This window comes from Podarcis raffonei, chromosome 5, assembly GCF_027172205.1.
Source record: "Podarcis raffonei isolate rPodRaf1 chromosome 5, rPodRaf1.pri, whole genome shotgun sequence".
Classification (NCBI taxonomy): Eukaryota; Metazoa; Chordata; class Lepidosauria; order Squamata; family Lacertidae; genus Podarcis; species Podarcis raffonei.
Window position 1 is genome coordinate 44,672,476 of NC_070606.1, and position 20,886 is coordinate 44,693,361.

Genomic DNA, 20,886 nt, shown 5'->3' on the forward strand with positions numbered 1-20,886 from the left:
TCAAATTCTGATTTTCCTTGAGTATCAGTTGTTTCATCATTTAATATCAAGGCAATGAAACAATATTTGCTCTTCACTCAGGAGGTAAGCAACGCTTCATCGATTTTTATGTCAGGTCATGAGGCACCCATAATTTTTTTATATAAGCTTTATAACTTTCTTTGTCAAATAGCAACAAAAACAAACATCAATGCAGGAAGAAGGGGGAAACAAACTTTCAGGTTGAACTTACAACAACATCCGATCTCATCTTCCCAAAGGTCTTGATTAAATGGGCATAATGATAGTCTTCCATTTGTCTTAAAATAGCTGTCATGCTTGCAACAAAGTTTCCCTGTAAAAGAAGAAAGACAATCAGTTAAATAAGTAAATATGCAACACAAGACACAGCTGTACTCCGGAAACTCCTGTAGGCATGTTGCAACACGTACAAGTCAGAATATTTTAAAGAAATTCCTTAATATAACCCAAAACTCATTCTCCCATCAAACCATTGGATCCTATAAACTCAAAAGAGAATCCTGGAGTTCAGAAGGCTCTCCAGAACAGCATTTGCTTTGCAGGAAGGTACATATGCAAGACAGAGTCTGAGACAGGCACCCCCAAACTCTGCCCTCCAGATGCTTTGGGACTACAACTCCCATCATCCCTAGCTAACAGGACCAGTGGTCAGGGATGATGGGAACTGTAGTCCCAAAACATCTGGAGGGCCGAGTTTGGGGATGCCTGGTCTGAGAACACCCAAAACTTTCCTTCCTCGCACAACTGGAAGTGACTGCAGCTCATGCAAAAGCTCCATTAGATCCAGACAAATCAATCCAAAAGCATGCATATTTTGTTCCTAATTAGATATAGCATAAACTTCATAAAAGTACTTTCTACCTTCACTACAAAGTGTTACCAGAAAATTACCAAAAAAATAAGGGCTCACATAATCTCACTGTCAAATAAGGGCAATAAAATGATTCTTATAAGAAGTATCCTTTGAGATGTCTATCATTTTTCATGATATATTTATCTGCAAGGTCACAGGATTTATAAAACTCGCAATCATTGTAATGTCATGCATAGCAAACATATTGATCCACACATGTGAGATGAAACCAAAACACACTAGTTTCTTCCTGTGCTCGGTGCCTCATCACACTTAAAACAACCAAATGGCTGATACAACTACAGCATTTTCTAAAACTACTCTTTTAAGGTACAACCTCATGACGGTGGAATTGTTTGCTACTGACTACACTCAGAAGTTATGGGTACAGTTGTGATTTGCAAACTCATGGCCTCAATGACTAATTATCTACATTTATTTCTGTTTCTGGTTAACAGCTTTGATCATATGCATATGCTAGCCTGATTCTGTTTGTTTAGCAATTTAAATTATGATGAAGAAGGGCAACAACCAAGAGATTAATATGGGGCCTGAGGGAAAATAATATGCAAACTTTCTATATGAATGGAAGCTTAGACTGTATGGAGTTCTTCAAGTGTATCAATACTAAAGAAAGATACTTAAACGGACTTGTCTCTCATGTACATTTGTGACTTCTTTTCTCTTTAAATGGCTAATTATTTAAGATTAATGTGTGTAAACACAAACCCTCTCCTTCATCTGCCAATACCTTCAGCATTTATCAAGAGATCCTAATCCTCTCTTTTGTAATTGCACAGTATTTCTCTATGGGAATTACTACGATTATGCTGATAAGCAAATAAAGAAGATGAATCATTGCAGAGAGAGACAATTACATTTAAAAAATCTTATTAATTAGCATGGTTAAGAGCTAGAGAGATGAATAGGTTAATCCCATTAGCTAACTGTTATAGTTCTGTAGAAATGGAGAATAAAAAAACATTTTTTTAAAGAAAACCTGACTTCTATAAAATGGGTAAAAGCATAACATGTAAAGATGGTAATGAGTTCATTACTGCACAGTTGTTTTTTATTTTTTTAAAAAACTGTTTGCATCAAAAGAGTTCAGGGATGAGGCAAATGAAGGCACTTCTATACTTTCTCTATTTTTGGATGGTGTTCAATAATATACCGGCAAATTAAGGTTACTCAAGTAAAGCTGATTTGGTGCAACAATACCAGATCGCCCCCAAAGATCGGATTTTTTTTTACAATAAGGAAAGTGATGTGAAAATGCACTGGAAAGTGTGAGATAACATTTGTTTGATGCAAGGTCATCTTACCTCCCTGAAAACAAATTAGAATGACCGTTCAGTAAATAGGCAACATTATCTAATATCCCTGCAAACAAAATCAGGATAAATGCTCACCTTAAGACTAACCGTGCAATCCTATTCAAAATAAATATGCTGAATGCACTTCAATTAGTGAAGAAAGTAAGGTAAATAACAACAACAACAACAACAACAACAACAACAACAACAACAACAACAACTTATACCTCACCTATCTGGCCGGACCTCCCTAGCCACTCTGGGAGGATATGGAGGAGGGGCCAAAATTGCCATAATCCAGGCCCTCAAATCTGGTAAGCCTAATTAGCATTGTGTACTTTCTTCCAATAGCTTTTCTGCTTTTGGCAAGTACCACACACACACACACACAAAAACACGAGTCTATCAACTGTCCTAGCTTTCTTTTTCACTAAGAGCACAACAGAACATGGAGGGGGGGGAATTGTGGTTTTCTAGCTGCTCCTCAATTAATGTGCAAACAGAAAGCCGGAGATCCGGACCACCCTACACCCTACACTGGGTAATACTTATTTATTTCCCACATTTTAATCTTGCTTTTCAGACAATTATGATATCACAAAGCAGCTCATGTGAATAAAGAAGAGCTGCCCTACCAACCAAGCTTACAAATAAAAAAAGATAAGGCACCTGATGGGAGAAGAGTGGAAGGAAAAGATGCCACAGGGAGATATTCAAGGCTAGAACCAAGTGGTGAGTACAACCATTCATACGAAATTTGAGCCAGATTGATCTTCCCTTGTTAACGTTCTTGCCTGAATAGCAGTTGGTGACTCTTGGCACGCCTGGTTTCTGAGCAAAAATCAGCTAATAAGCCCATATGGCAACCACAGGATAGACTTTTGCCTGTCATATGTTCTCTTTGCCCCCGGGAAATGTCAATAGCAAACCATTCTGTTCTGAATGTCAACAACAACAACAACAGCTTATTACTTGTACCCTGCTTATCTGACTGTCCCGCCCCCCCCCCCAGCCACTCTAGGTGGCTTCCAACAGAATATAAAAACACAACTGAAACATTGGACATTAAAAACTTCCTGATACAGGGCTGCCTTCAGATGTCTATGAAAATATATCTAATGCTGATACCAACAACTGGGTGCACATGCTCCTTCCCACTCAGGTACTTAAGGGTTGACGGCAAGGGTGGTATTGAACTAAGGTTTACTCAGAGTAAAGGTAAAGGGACCCCTGACCATTAGGTCTAGTCATGGCCGACTGTGGGGTTGCGGTGCTCATCTCGCTTTATTTGGCCGAGGGAGCCGGCGTACATCTTTTGGGTCATGTGGCCAGCATGACTAAGCCGCTTCTGGCGAAACCAGAGCAGTGCAAGGAAACGCCGTTTACCTTCCCGCCGGAGCGGTACCTATTTATCTACTTGCACTTTGACATGCTTTCAAACTGCTAGGTTGGCAGGAGCTGGGACCAAGCAACGGGAGCTCACCCCGTCACAGGGATTCGAACCACTGACCTTCTGTTCAGCAAGTCCTAGGCTCTGTGGTTTAACCCACAGTGCCACCCGCGTCCCCATTTACTCAGAGTAGACCCATTTAAATTAAAACTGAATTGAATACCATCCACTGCATTAACTGGGCTGCATCAAGCTCAAGAGTTGTGCTAGAGGGAGCCAGTACAAGTCCCTACCCACACACAGAAATGCCTGCGCTGTTGGAACATTCTCCTTAACGCTACTTTTAATTCACCCATTGCCTTTCCCTCTCTTATGCTTCTGATCTTCTATAATGTGTATTATAGGTGTTGTTACATTGCAAGAAGCATTGAAAAATACATATAAAGGAACACAGAAATAGATTTCCCTCGAGTGTAAGTACTAGTTTTTACAACATAAAAATATTCCATTTTCTTCTATTTCACTTAGGACAGTGTAATTCAGGTCAAAGAAACTGGTGTTTGATGCTAATTTAATTTTTATTGTAGTATTCAAGACACAATTGAACCTGCTGTCAGATTTAACCTTTTGTTTATATAACACATTTATACTTCACTTTATAATTCAAGGCATATGTATTGCACAATGGGGTGTTTTTATCCCAACACTGTTGTTAATTTTGGAAATTCACTTCAAATGCTGCACAGACACATGTATCTCAATGCTAAGTGTATCTATAAAGCCCTTATATCTATAATCTGACTGGTTACAAAGAGAAGTCCTTGATTTTCAGTTCCGATGAAAAGCAAAGTATGTAAAATTAAACCACAGAAATATTGCCTGTTTGGGTTTTCAAACTGGCTATGTTCCTCCTTCAAACAACAGACAAAACCTGCTGGTTAAGAAAGAATGATTTAATGGGGAACTATTCCTGAAAACAAGCTTTGTGCCAAGAATACAGAAATATAATTGTTGCTCCAATTTCTATTGTAATACAATAATTACAAGAAGCACTTACAATAAGTATCCTAATCCAGGAAGACCTCCATCCCTTGCATTTTCCCTCCTATGGGACATCTTCTGAATAGAGCTATTTTAATTATTCTAGAATCACTATTTTCCCACTTAGCTATGCTTTATCTAGTGTGTAACTTGCTTATTAACTATGCTATTTAATGATGCTGAAAGAAATGACATATCTGTAGATGTCTGGAAGTGTCTCATAGTATATAGCAGCTGATCCTAATTTGTAGATACATTTTGCAGAGATGACCAAGTTATACAATTCCAATAACTAAAACTGCCAGGATTATTTCTCATGAAACACTTTATATATGAAAATACTCCCAAAAATAGCCTTTAAGTTGTCAATTTCTCCCGTCTTTTTTTTGTCTAAATACATTTTTTTGTCTATATACAAAGAATGCAGTTTATTTGTGAATGTGAATTTGCAAAGCAAAATATAATCTTTGTTGAACAGCAATGATCTATGAAGCTGACTTAATGTAATTGTTGCTATTTTCAATTCTTGCAAAGGAAGCGATATGAAGGGAGAGAGGTTTTGTAATTTATATATTTGAATTACATTTCACCCAAAAATCCATTTCGAATAAACTGTATAATCCAGGTTGTAATAGAATCCTTTATGGACAGAAGTCAACATTTTTTTAAATGGGCTGAGATATTGATCCTTCTCTCACCACAGAGAAGTTATTAAGACTGAATTACTCTTGCTTCTATTAAGATCTGGTTGAAGGCACAGTACATCATGGACCACAATTTAAGTAATCTTGATATTTCAACTATCTCAGTTGGGAGAGAAAGTTATTTAGCTGCTGTATCGTTGAAGGTTCAGGGTCACATTGTTAATTATATGACGAATTATATGCCCTATCCATTAACATTGCCGTGCTACAATGGCTCAACTACTCCTACTCTGTTCATTTATGTCCATTTACTTTATTATATTTGTACCTTTTGAGTATGGAATTCCACACTTTGTAAGTATGGACATTTGTGAAGCACTTAAAGTTTAACATTGCTTCTTTTGATAAACAGGGAATAACTGTATGCGGATGCCAGAAGGTCATATGTTGACCTTTGTTGTGGCTACATAAATGCACCTTTACAATTACTCCTAGTGTAAAATTGAAATTGATTTTCAGAAAATTAGATTTTTCTTTGTTCTGCCTAGAGCAATATGCTATATTAAGGGGATGGGAGAGGCAAAACAGCACATTAGTATGCTATGGATCCAATTAAGTATTAAAACCAACTCAAGATTTTAGAAAAATTAAAGATATAAAACATTACTTGCTATTGCTCTCCAGTGGGTAGGCTGATGAAATATAATCCACATCGTTACAGTTCTAAATTTGGTTGAACGTAATTTAGACAATAGCACCAATAGCTGGTATCGGGGCTTAATATCAGTGGTGCATTTAGATTATTGTAGATTGTGGACTTAAGGGCTCTTATTTCACTTACTTCAAATTGTGTTAAGCCATCCTTGTTACATTTGGGGACCATCCTGCTCATACTTCTATGTGAGACTCTGAATTTCTGCTTAATCTCAGAACTCCCCATATCTCTTTCCCCAGATTGTTCAAAACAAGCTGCAAGACATGCAAACAAATAATAATGGGAGTGCCCCTGAGCATGTGTAGAGCGCTTTTCCTTATCGAGAATGAAGGGAAACGTATTTTGAAGTCAACGGCTGTGGCCTTCAAGGTTTAATGTGGCCCCCTCTCCTTTCAGAAATGAAATACCTGCTAGCTTGAGCTAAAACCCCTCTGAGAAACACAGTGACTGAAGGAATTTAGAGGTCTACTTCAGTGTGCTCTGAATATTAAATCAATATGATACTAAAACTCTCAATAATTGGCAAGCAGAACTGCAGGCAAAACAGGGCTGAGACTATTTACAGTTCCCAAACCCTACTTAAGAAAGCTTAGCTCTGATACGATCTGCTTGTTTCCTCAAGCATGCACGGTTTCTAGCAGATCACCACTGCACAAGTAACCCAAGCAACTGCTTGAGACAGCAATATTTTTTAGGCGTAGTGGGGATGCACCAAATGAGAGTTGTGTTCCAAGTTCCCTTAGAGTGCTGAAAAGGATAGTGAACACAATTCATGAGCTATATGCAATGGTGCAATATTTGCAAATAGAACATATGAAAGGGATTCTGGGGCACATCAGTAGACTGGCACATCTCTTTCTAAAAAATTGCAGGCTTCGGGTGGAGAAAACAGGTATTGCCAGCTCAGACTACAAACTTAAGATGCTATGATGTTTTAAACTGGCTGCTTATTATTTTATTATTAATGACTATTTTATGTATGCTATGCCCTGAAAGGCAACCTAAAATAGTTGCTTAATTTATTAATTAGGGACTCTCTTTTTGGCATCATCTGCTGTGAAACCAATTTATATGTGGTGCTTTTAAAATATTGCTTTTATATATAACTTATCCTTTCCTGTTCCCGATATTCCCGGAACCCTTTCTATAAACAGCAAGTATACACATCATGCCCCACTTTCCAATTTAAGAAATGGAGGGCTGAATTTTGAACTGACAAATATGTTTGGTGCTATCAACAAAAGGGACTTTTATTCAACTTTGTTTCTGCATTTTGTTACCAATTAAAATAGTAGCTTGAGATGACTTAGTGTTGTGCACTCTGAAGTGCACCCGCCCTTTTATTGCTTTAACTTGGTTGATTTCATTCGAACAAAGCTATGTATCTTTTACCGTCAAGCAGATGTCAGAACTTTAAATTGTGACACTTCAAACAACTTTGGAGAGTTCCAGGGAATTGCAGAGCTAGCTTTGTGAAAGATAAGGACATAACATTTACCTTTCAAGTTTAGTGTATACTAAAATTTGATACCTGACAGCTAAAAAATAAAAGAGTCATTGTCACTTTGAAATCTGAGTGTGTAGTGGCCAACTGGCTATTGACCTATAAGTTGTCCTCAGATTCTCTCAAGCGGCAGTCTACAAGACAAATTGGTTACTCAGACCAGTGGGAAGCAGACTATATAACAAAACTGAATAAAAACTGCTTGTAAAAACACCATGGCCCTCCATGCAGCCTCCAAATGAACTCTTCCAAGCTGTAAACAGCCACTGCTCACTATTAATTCCTGATAAGCCTAACTCGAAGAAGCCAAGATGAACAAAACAAAGAAGACCTCAGACACTGGAGATGGGAAGTTATCGCTCCCCACTGCCAGGCCTTTCTCTTCTGAACAAGGAGTATAGAATACTCAGATAAACCAGCCTTTTCAAATTAAAACAAAAACAAAAAACACATGATGCTGAGAAAGAAACTGTGCTCAGTAGAACTGAGTGAGACAAATTACTTTCCTCCATGATCCACGTAGTTCTTGCACCCCCCCCCCTGAAGTGGGCACTTGAGAAAGAGAGGTAGTTGAAGAGAGGTTGACAGTTTTCCATATTTACTTAGGTGCCACTCCGTGAGATGGATGGTACCAAAACAATAGACCGCTACAAGTGTGGTACAAACAGCACTGGATTTTAATGGTGCTATTCTATGCACATCAACTATTCAGAAGCAAGCCCTACTGGGTATAGTGTTGCAGCCTCAACCAATGATGGTTCCATTATGGCTTCCAAAACAGAACACATAAATATTATCTAATATATTCAAAAACAGCCTCAAGTGAAGCTTTCTATCCTGTAATTCATCAACAATAGGAATAGCTGCCCTCCAGAAAGCCCAGGACTGCCTGGCCCCTAAGAGTGGGTTGTATTCTGAGCTGTGTGAGAACCCCTAGAGGCTTCAAGGCTTCTAGAATGCATGACTTTTATCTACTTTGTTGTCATTCTGGCTGTAGCTACCTTGCACTACTTAACCACCAATGTAGTGTCTATCCTAAAAAATACATGGACTGAAGAGGAAAATGTTAACTGCTCTCTTAATACCTAGAATGTAGAACAGTTTTCTCTTTCAGATGCTGGGGGTTAGACAATGATGATGAAATGATGAAGCAGAAAAATCACCTTCAGCTTAAAGACTGTGTTGGGCCACTCTGATGAATGATGCACAAACTGATCACAGCAGTGCATCAAACAATTTAGGGCACATAATTGTGTAGCAAACAGAAAAAAGCAATAATAATGTTGATATTAAAATGTTTCACTGATGGCACCTATTAATTTAAACTAGATTCTCTGCTAAATGCAATTGACAGGATAACACTTTCAGAGATGAAGTTGGAGAATACCTAAAGAATACACAAATTATTTCAAGGTACTTTGTTCATCGAAAAAGGACTCGTTTCATAACCGCCACTTTTCTAATGGATGCTAAACAAAACATTCCTGATATGTGTTATTTTTGCACAGCTGTTACAGTTAATCTCTCTGGATTCAATTCTGCCTGGACAAAGTGAAAAAGTTGAATAATAAAAAGTGACCTAGTTTCTCTATATAAAATATCTGACTTTAGAACAAAAGTAGAATATCAAAAGCTGGAATTTAAATGCAACAACAATCGTACACACATACACCTTTCCCACCTGCATTTCCTATTTCATACTTCACAAGTACACCCCAGAGCTCCCATGGTGTGGGCTGGTTGCCCATATTTGCATTCCAAAGACTCACACACAGTAGCTGAGAGCATGGTTCAAATGTGTAGCTGAACATGTGGAATGCCACACGAATAAGCATGTTGTGCTTGCTGAGGATCACGTTTAAGATCTCTTCTCAGCGAGTGAGTTGCAGCTGAAAGGTTCTCTACCCCAGAACTTACATAAGATTGAAATCCTATTTTCAGTCTGTGAGGCTGGATATAACATTCAAAAATAAATTGCTGCACCACCATAGTTTGGGACAATGAAGAGGATGGAAATATGCTAAGGTTCCGTGGCCTGCTGCTAATCCCGCAGGACTCAATTACTACAACCAAGTCTCAAGTGAATTTGGGTGGCTGACAGGTCATTTTATTTCTCTATTTATGCATTCTGATTTATAAAGCTTGAAAAACAAGGAGAAAAGAGGTGTAGCACAGAATAAATGGGTAGCTGATGCATTGGTTTGCTAGATCTTTGCCATGGTCAAGCACCTGTTGTAGCAGTTCTGAACTCCCTTGCTCTGTTTAGATCCTGCCTTTCTTTAGCACACCCTGTAATCTCTGCCTTGCTCTCCTTTCTGATTTTATACAGTGTCTAGGCTTCTGTTTCAACACCTTGATCCCTCTTTTGCTGAGTCTTATTAAGCTATTCTCGCACCTAGCTGTATTAGACCAAATCACATGTGATTTCGTTTTGCCACCTTTACTCTCATGGTAATGTTCATTTAGAGTTAACAGCCATGATGTTACTGTGCAACTATCATAAGCAAAGGACTACACATTGCAGGGCTGGGCAATATATCAATATATCGTCCAAAACCGATTTGAAGTTCATGTTGTGATAGTAGATTGATGGCTTTTGACTTGGCAATATATTGCGAATCATGATGTGTGCGTGCTATGCAAAAATCACAATGTGGAAAAAACATGAAGCCAGCCAATGCTTCTCTTGATTCCTGCAGCCCCTGTTAACTCTGCGGGCTCAGCTCTCCCCTGCCTCGTGCGGGGGGGGGGGGGTAAGCAAATTATAAGAGTAGGCACCAGCAAAAATCAGAATGTAGGAAAAACCATAAAGCCAGCCTACTTCTACCTAACTCCATCCAGTGCTTTTTTTTCTTAAAATTTTTTTAGGGGTACTCTCATTTTCCTATGCATATTGAAATACTGCCCCTCAATGAGGCCAAACTTAGATTCACAAAATGTTTGGGGGTATGCATACCCCTGCGTACCCCCAGAAAAAAAGCACTGGCTCCATCCTTATTTCAAATATCATGATATATTGGCATATTGCAAAGTTTAGCTGGTGATATATTGTGATACTGAAAACCAGGTATCGCCCAGCCCTAATGCATAGTAGCAAAATTGTGTATGTGTGTGTATGAATAAACACATGCAAACACGCACTCATGCCTGTACAGATACTTTGCCCATTAGGAAAGGTACATAGTGTAAAATGGGAGGCTTAGCCACCGTCATTGATTACTTATGGCTGGGGACTGGTCTGGTATAAGAAGGTGTCAGGAGTAGGCTCTCACACAAGTAGTGTACTGCTCTTACTGTTCTTTGTGTAGCAGCAAATATAAGAGCCACTTACGAAATCTCCTACTCTAGATAGTGGCATCAATGTGCTTCTAGCATCGCTTCAGGGCTTTGTTGAATCAGTGTCCTGACCATCTTATCAACAGAAGCAAAGCCTCACTGAGGCACATATTAAAAAAAAAAAATCCACCAAAAACAACATAAAGAGAAGCCCAAAAATATTGATCTGAGTAAACAACATAAAGCCTAGAACTCCTACATTCTAAGCCTAAAAGAACAATTCCTCATAGAGCCTCAGGCAAGTTCTTATGTTCCCTACCTTAAGCTTCCCACTAGAAATCATTAATACCACTACTTCAACTTACAATGTTATGAGTAAAAAATATATTACTACACCTATCACAACTGCTTTGAAGGCAAAAGGCACTATATAAATCAGTGCTGACAGTCAATCCTAGAGGAATCCTACAGAAAATATGTAGAAGGATATGATTCAGAATGTCAGTATTGCAAAGAGTTTGCAATATACAACACATACAAAGACAGTGTAAAATCATCCAAATGGGGCAAAGTATGCATAAGGCATCATCACATACACAAACCAGCACAATAAAAACATTCCCTTTTGCATTCCTTCCCATTGATGCTTGTACTGGATTTTCAAAATGCTTGCTAAAGCATTGCAGTTGTATGGATGACACATCATCTGGGACTTTAACTAATAGACAAGTCTTTGTGAACCAAAGAGCTTTGCAGGGATTGTTTTTGAACTCTTTCGCATATGCTTCCACAGAGACATCTGTAAGCTTCCTATGCACTATGAAAACAGCATATAAAATATGGCTGTAATTTGCTCTACTGCTTTACTTGCTTGCCTCTGCATATACATTGATTGCATGTATTGTTGAGACAGAAAATGCAAGAAAAACAAAGCAACATGTTTCCTTTCCGTGGAGGAACTAGTAATACTGTGATTTGAGGCTTAAATATCTCAGTAGAAGGTATGACAGTGAGACAAATTTGCATGCCCCTTTAAGCCCTCACTTGATACAGCTGTGAATTTTTCACAGATGAAATGACTGAACAGGTATACGTGTGTGTATCTAAAGAGGACCCATTTCTTAAAACACTTGTACTAGCACAATTCCACCATGTTCAGTGGCATGGTATTTCCCCCCAAAATGACACTAGCAACTGGTCCACCCATGTTTACTGTCTGAATAGTGGATGCTCATATGCACTCTCTTCCTCCCTCTCTCTTCCTATATATGTATGTACGCATGTATGTGTGTTTGTGGGGGGGGGGAGGGGGCTCTTTAGGATGTGCTGCTTCTTGCTTGTTTTCCCCTTTGAGTACACAGGCTTGTGAATAGTCCCTAGGAAGGTAGGAGTGGGGTTCTACCTGGGGGCTGACAACAGCTCTCTGTCCTGGACTTCTCTTTTGCTGCTCTTTGAGGTTGTTGGGTTTTCTGGGAGACAGGGGAGCAGCTACCCTGCCATATACAGTAGTACCTCGGGTTAAGAACTTAATTCATTCTGGAGGTCCGTTCTTAACCTGAAACTGTTCTTAACCTGAGGTACCACTTTAGCTAATGGGGCCTCCCGCTGCCGCTGCTGAAAACCTTGGGACAAGAGAGTTTCCAATTGCGGGCTGTCCTTTGCTACTCACCAGGCCTTTTTGGAAGCTGCAGCCTTTTTCAATCTGCCTACATATTTCATTTTGCATTACCACACTATTTAACTACCCCACTATTTAACTGCCCTCAACATTACCTGATTTCACACCTTTTCAAAACCATTCTTTAAAAAAAAAAAATCCCCCGCCACAGTTGTACTCCCACAAAATAATTGAAAATACCTCTTCAGAATTGGACCGCTGAACAGATTTTACCCTGCCAAGTTCTGATCCAGAACCATAACACAAATTTTCAATATTGTCTTTTCAACAAAGACATTTTCAGATAAATAATAATAATAATAATTTTTTATTTATACCCTGCCTTCCCCAGCCAAGGCCAGGCTCAGAGCGGCTTACAAGCAATAATAAAAACAAGATGAATGATTACAACTTAAAAACAAAAATAAAAAACAACATTAAAATAATGGAACATTAAAATATTAAAATGTAGCCTCATCGCAGGAGGAGAAGGAAAAGAAAAAAGAAAGAGAGGGAGGGAGGGAGGGAATCAAATTGGCTCCAAATAACTACAAAATATTATGTGAACAATATTCTCCAATATGTTTTAATGTTTTCATCTGCTTCACATATCACTACATTAATGCCTTTTAAGATTGACCTTTCTCTTACTTCAATATTGCTCTACAGAAAGATAAGGTAGCGTATCAAAAGGATTAAATTTTAAAGTAGACATGGAAAATTATGCCTATAATTTAGCTTGTCTAAAAGTATAAAGCCATTTTAAAGAATGGAGCATTCAGTACACCAAAATCTTACTTCAGTGGGTTATAGAGCACGTTGTTATCATATCCCAGTTATTAACTACAGAGTTCCACAACTAGAATAAACCCAAGGCTGGTTTTAATCAACTTGCATTACTTGCTTTAATGCAATGAACAGTTTATTAGACGACGTATGAAAAATGTTCTTGCTCTTTTTTCCATCTATCGTTTTCAAGTGCAGATTTGTTGGGAGGGAGTGTCTCTAATAAAGAACTTCAGCTCATTTTGAGCTAATTTTTTGTTTTGTTTTATTTGGGGAATACTGCTGCTTTTCAACTGGGCTTTCCCCCCCTAAACTTTTCTGTCAAACATGAAACAAAGAATGCACTTTTATTTTGTTTTCATAAAGCTCAGTTCAAAACCAAACCAAACTGTGCCACTGAGACTCGTACAAATTGAATTGAAAAACAGACTCAGCAAATGCAATAAAAATTCATACCACATTACAGACGGTACTTTTTTCATTCAGGTTTAGCAGCAAATCTTGTTTTTAATTTTGCAGTGTTAACGCTTCGTGGTAAATTAGTAAATGAATTATCATCATCATCATCAACAACAACAACAACAATAAAAGTCACAGGTGAGAATGGCTCTTTTAAGAGACAAATGAAATTGCAGAATCCTTTCCCATGGAGAAAAGCCTTTGGAAATTAAGAGTTGACACATAATATGACTATGGAAAGTTCAAAGTATTTAAATATGTGATAACCTTGAGGCCTTCAGAATTCTCTTCTGCACTGAGGACTCGCCAGGAAATTAGACAGCGCCATCTAGGAGTGCTCCAAGGCATTTGCTACCTGAGGTGAAGGACAAGATGACACCCATCTCCCAGCCCATGTACAAAATCCAACCATACTGGCAGCTGATTCTTACTTCAACACTGATGAAATCATTAACTGGCTTAGGTGAGACAGGGCAAGTCTACTGGCATACAGTGGTACCTCAGGTTAAGTACTTAATTTGTTCCGGAGGTCCGTACTTAACCTGAAACTGTTCTTAACCTGAAGCACCACTTTAGCCAATGGGGCCTCCTGCTGCCGCCGCGTCGCCGGAGCACGATTTCTGCTCTCATCCTGAAGCAAAGTTCTTAACCCGAGGTAATATTTCTGGGTTAGCAGAGTCTGTAACCTGAAGTGTATGTAACCTGAAGCGTATGTAACCCGAGGTACCACTGCATACAGTTCTGCCCTTCAAAGGCTCACTGGTGCACCCTTCCTAGGAGCATCTGTCACCTGAAGCAGTTGCCCCAGTCTACCTAGCGGGAGGGCCTGATTTGGCACTATCTTATATCAGATGAAAAAAATATTTTAAAACAGTACTAAATAAATTCAACTTATGTTCACCTTCAGAATCACCTATTAGACACCTTCCCTCATTAACTCAACCTTGTGGGTTGGATTTTTCTGGAATCCACTTCTAGCTGTTTTATGATCCTTGGCATAAGATAAGACTATTTACATTGGTTGAGAATCACTTACATGCTTTCATTTCTAAATGCCAAATGTACTCTAAAAGGGTGGGGTGTAAGACTAAAGGATAGAGAAATTCAATATACATGTATTCCACAACTAGTCCACTAGAGAGCCTTATGGAGTTTGGGAGACTAGCACTAAACAACTAAGACAATTTTCTTTTTCAGAGAGAAATTTCATTGGCTATAAAATTTAAAATGTTGCTTTACCCTATAGCCTGTGGCAAGGCTTCCTTGCCTGAATCATCTAGGAATAAATTGAATAACCCTACAGATTTCCAAACTGTGTGTTACAACACGTTAGCGTGTCGGCTGCAGTGTGTAGGTGTGTCATACGAACGATCCCCACACTTCTCCCAGGGCTGGAAAAGGGTTAGTCAAACCTCCGCTTTGATAGTAAAACTGAATTACTGTGTCACAAAATGATGCATGTCTAAAACGTGTGTCACCAACATGAAAAGTTTGGAAAGCTCTGCCCTTGTCTAAGTAAGTCTTCACCACCCACTCATATTGCTGCAATATAGGAAAGAGGGAAGTATGGGTAAAACATGTTACTTGCTTTACTCTGAACCCTTTGAGAGCTGTACGTATGTGAGTGAGCCCATCAATCTGTCATCTCAGAAAACAATAATTTAGGTCCCTGTCCAAATTGCTACTGTGTTTTTCATCAAAATCTCAAGAAAACAGTAAAAGAGATTTAAAGGGGAAAGGGCACTTTTCCTCTGTAACTACCATGCAACACTGGTGTTACAAGACTGACCCAAAGCTATATTTGGACATTTTTATATTTATAGGTCAGACAGTCCTCTTTCAAATACACCCCAGAGAACTCACTAAAAAGCAGTATTTTTTATCTTCTTATACTGGTGTAACTTCCCAAAGTTCACTGAAATTAGTCCTTATTCTACAATTTGTGGTCTGTGGGAGGGAGGGGAATAAGGTACCCTTTTGATAGATATTAAGTTGCTGGAGAAGTGAGGGGAAAGAAAAATGTGATGCATTTTCACCAAGATAACCAAAATCGAAAAGAAAATTAGATGTTCTAGCAAGAGAAACAGAACTGTGAATAAAAGCACTCAGTGTTGTAAACGCTGAAATGAAAAGTTTTAAGAAATATCTCTGGGGGTTTAAATGTAAGAAAACGGTTTACTTGCAGCAAGCTGAGCGCTTAAAAAACAAGAGGTTGAGATACAATCAAAGAAGGGAGCTTTGTCTGCTGTGCTGTGCATATGAAATGCCTCATCCACTGAGATACCTTGAGGTTCCGGGTTCATCTCAGAACGAAATCACCATGAATACCATATTAGCAAATAAGGTGCAGGCCAGGCATTGATCACTGAAAACAATGAGAACAATAGAAGTATCATCTACTGTTGGGGAACTCAACAGACTGCATGGCGACAATTTCTGAAATGTACCCAGAAATTGTTAAACTTTTCCACTTGCACCTGGTAAATTTGTCTGGAGGAAGTGAAAAGCACTTTCATCTTGGCTTTTTTCTCAGTAAAAACAGGATTAGTTCATTTGGGGACTCTAAAAGAAGATTGCTGTTAACATGAAAAATAAGTGGCATGGCGTGTCAGTAGAGCCATCCCACATTATTCAAGCATGGGCATGAAGAGAAGGCTTGCTATACTGGAGTTCTGAAAGGAGAGCTGATATGCTTTATTTTAGATAACCAGCAAAATACTGAGTTGTTTATTTTATGGCACTTGAAGGGAAAAAAAATATTTTTTAAGGGGAGAATTTTAAAGTTAATTTACCCACATGCAAAAGCCACTGGATTCTAAACGTCTATATTACATTTCTCTTGAAAAATACAACTTATGGCAATCAAGACTTCTCAGAATGAATGTTTTTCTGAGTATGGGTAAGAAAGATAGAAGATTTATAGCCATAGGTCCCTCAACATACAAAAGTAATAATAGATTTTGGTCAGTTCAACACCTAGAAAATATAAAAGGTATATTTGTGGAGAAAATAACCAGTTGTTTCAAAATCCAGTGTTATTGAATTTAAACTTCGCCAGACATAACTGATTTGACCAAAATGAAATAAATTGGATATGATGTTTTAGAAAAGTGTTATTGGTTTTGCTCTGCGAACAAAGGAAAAGGGGGGAGTGCTGAGAAGAACAGCTAATCTAAAAGAAGACTGGCTTACATCCAAAGATAACTATTGTGTTAGTGTAAAATATTTCGCTTCATGCGAAGGAAGATCCCCAGTTCCATTGATTATTCATTCCTGCTGCCTCCCATGTTATTCCAGAGGGTTATCCAACCTTCAGGAACAGCTTTTCAGAGGTTCATTAGGAAGGGAAAAGGTGTAAAATGGTTGCATATATGATATGTATGAATTTCTTACAACCAACATGGACAAATATGGCATCAGGAATTAACATGTCTGGGCATCTGCTGCATCCATGTCTTAGCTGCCCACCACTGACAGAACTGAACATATCTCCTATGGCAGATCCTAGGCTCGGGGACAGCACAGAGGAAGCACTAAGCTGGTGAGATATTTATGTTTCTCCACCACCACATACAATCCAGTTCAGCTAGCAGATGCACCAAGAGTCCAGTAGCAGGCAGCCACAGCAATTTTATTTTAAGGGAGCCTAGAGAGCATAAAGCAGGTTTAGCCGTGAGATAAAGGAGGATGGCCACTGGCAAGAAGCCTCTAGGAAGAAGCAAGAGGAGGAATGACAGATACTCCTGGGGAACATGAGTAGGAGAGTGCTGGTGTGCTTCCCTTAAATGTCTGACTGACAAGTATGGGAAACAAGGTGCTGAACTGGACAGGTCTTTGGTCTGATATACCAGGGCTGCCCTTATGTTCAGTTCAAGGTCTTTCCCTCTCTTACACTGAGAGAGAGCCATCTTGTGTTTGTATGGAGAGTCCAGTGGAGGTGGAACAAGGACCTACTTCTGGTCTCTTGCTTGGACCCACATAAACCTGGATCTAGTCTTGGTACATGTGTAACTTATATGTTTATAATTTACATGTGTAATTTAATGTTTTATCACTTGAGAACTCACAACTGAACAGCCTCCACTGGTGTGTGTTCTGTTTGAGAAGCACTATCCAGTGATTGGAGGGCAGGTCTTTCCTCTGTGACTGCTTAATTTGTAATAGGGGACAAGGTGTCTGAAATACAGTTTAGCCATTATCACTGCAATATGTTCAGAATATTCTAGGGCAATTTGGTTTGCACCATTCAACAACTAAACAGACCTGACCAGCAGTCTATACAAAATGACAGTCAGTTCTCATATATCCCCTAAATTCCTGGAAAATTTGTCTGGAAATAAATGAATCTGGAAAATAAATGAATCTGGAAAAGATTCGAGGAGCAGAAAAAATTAAGTCAACTATTCTCCTGCAAATCTCAAAACAACCTTCCTCAGGCGAAGTCCATATTGTTTTAGTTCCTATAGCAATCGCCTCAACCACTTCAAACTTTAACACATACATACTGACATATGGAAAGCTATAAGGAAGGAAATTTGACCTCTGGGATGTTGCCCCTCTAATTACACCATCTTTAAATATGGCCTCCTTTATAATCTTTCAATACACCATTACAGGACAAACATAAAAGAGGCCTTTTCCATCTATAAGATCTGCACACCCATATTTCTCATGGTTGTTAAGCAGATGCTTTCTTAGTTTAATAGAGGTATAAATTCCTTTTACCTCATCATGTCTCACCACAGTGTTAAAGGCTGCCATGCTGGTCATTGAGGATGAGGAATGATTTGGATTTTGCATTTACTTGGGGGTTTGGTTTTTTTTGTTCTCAACAATAGTATGTTTTTCTTTGTGTTCTGTTGCCACTGAATCTGTTCTACAGCAGAATATCAAGCCTTAATAAATTCCTTAGCCGTGTGGGTGTGTGAAGTAATTAAAAAAAAACCCAAACCACTTGTGCACATATTATTGGAAATGGAATATGACAAGATGTGGCATATATTATCATCATCATATAACAAATTTAGAACAATTGCCACAAATATCTTCTATTGAGGCACTGTGACATTTTCCTCCCAGTGTTCCTTATTACAACCATGGATACTGAAAGATAAAATTGTAATTTTATGGCACCCTTATGGTATTGGAAGACGCAGCAGAGTACAATGGCCTGGGCACTACAGCATTCAAATTATGTGACATAAACCTCTGGAAAACCTACAGTGACTGGATATAACCAGATGGTCATGAATGGATTCTGGTTTTGTGCTGAGTCACTCACTAGCATTCTGAGCATCTTAGGCCTGGTAAACATGTGCAGCAAAATGAGGCAGTAGACTCCTGAACTGATAGAGGAGAAGGTGGATAACTTGTAGCCCTACAGAAGTTGTTGACATTTGACCCTCATCAGCCCTAACCAGCACAGCCTCTAGTTAGGAGCTATGAAAGCTGTCATTCAACAACGTCTGGAGGACTATATATGGATAGTTATTTTTATTTTTATTTTTAACATGGGAACGCAATTTAAAAAGTTACCCCCACTACCACACACACAGTCAGACATGACACAGTCGATTTCACCACCTAATTTCTACTGAATTCTGCTTCATGCAAAGAACAAGCCTTAGTCTTCTAAACAGCTCTTTCCTGTAATGTGTTTTATGTATGCTCTCCAGCTGTAGCACACCATGCAATCTTAACACAATTTCCCACAAGATAATTCAACAAAAATAATTGTGTGTTTGTTCTCATAGAGCAAATTAGGGAGAAAAAAAATATTTATTATTCAGATGGTCGAAAATATTCTGTACTGGAGAATAGGTCTGCAAAACTTACAAATCATCCGTAATGGTGGCAAGCTAAATGGTTGCTCAAGAAAGAGCAAAATGTAGTCATTTAGGGTACTATATATTATGCTATTGTAGATTCTTAGATCTTCATTTATTTCCTAACTAGACAGGCTGCATAATAATTTGGATTGTGAAATATTTCACATTTGTTGAAAGTACTGTGCAAGTATTCCTTCAACCTTTAGAGCTACACTCCGTTCCTTAGATAGAAAAAAGTAGGTTTTGAGATCTAACACGTTTGAAATCTGACATTTAAAATGAAAATAACTGAACTTGAATAGAAATAGTGTCCATCTGCCCATTATAAAATACTGAAGATGCAGGGGAATGGAGAACAGAAGCATTGGATACAACCCAAAAATAATAAATATTGATAGTGTATTCCAATGTATGTTTGCTCCTAAGTAAATATTTCTGTTTTAGGATTTAATCTATAGTGAACTGCCCTGAGACCACCGGGTATAGGGTGGTATATCAACAACAACAACAACAACAACAACAACAACAACAACAACAACAACAACAAAGAAGTGTTAGTATATTTAGATTTTATGTTCAATATATCAAAGTACCCCAACTGCATGGAATAGTTTAGCATAAAGGGGTACAAACTGCTGCACACACTTTGCCAATCTATTGGAAATCTACCATTAGATCCAGTTCAACCTTCTGCCTACTGCTAAACTAAGCAATACAGAGCTGTGTTTGTTATGAAGATCTTTCAGCTTTCATTTACTTATCATATGAATTGAATCCTGGTGAACCCTGGTGTGGCCGTGGGACAGCAAAACTTCCACCATTGAACCTTACTCCTTATGCCAATTTCTATCATACCTAGTAGTATTTTGGCCAACGTGATCATATATTGCTATGTCATCCACAATCCAGTCACCACCACTACACCACAGCTCTGCACCAAAGAAATCACTCATAGCTGCCTAATGACAGTGCCAGGAGCCTTAAATTAGATTCACCAAGCTGTTCTGCCTACACAGAGACTGGCGGTATCAGGTAATTAGTGAAAGAGCTTAATTTTGACTGCATATTTTACAAAGTAATTGACAACTAACCAACCAGTCCACCAAGAATGTTAAGGGAAAGCAACACAATTAACTGCTGATGAATCCAAACCACAGTAATAACTTTGCTTTTCAGAAAAAGTGTCAAAGGTAACACCTGTGCCATCCTCCATCCCAACTTTAGGCAGACTGCGAAAATTTAGAGCCGGAACCTATGCAACAACAGTAGTAAAGAAAACAAGCCAGCAGCTTATTTAACATCAGCAATTCAGCAATATAAAAATAATTGCTTTCAACAGAACATCTAATGATGTTGCGGGTCCCAGATGATTACAGAAATGAACAGCCAAACACAG

At 38.6% G+C, this 20,886-nt stretch overlaps 1 protein-coding gene across 3 annotated transcripts in view; it reads right to left on the reverse strand.

The window, feature by feature from the left end:
* The window catches only part of DOCK1 (dedicator of cytokinesis 1), a 346,150-nt gene that overhangs the window by 142,150 nt on the left and 183,114 nt on the right, over positions 1-20,886 (reverse strand). For all 3 annotated transcript variants that reach the window (XM_053388897.1, XM_053388898.1, XM_053388899.1), the window contains one exon: positions 233-334. In XM_053388897.1, coding sequence (XP_053244872.1) covers positions 233-334 — 102 coding nt within the window. The remainder of the gene's footprint in view (positions 1-232; positions 335-20,886) is intronic.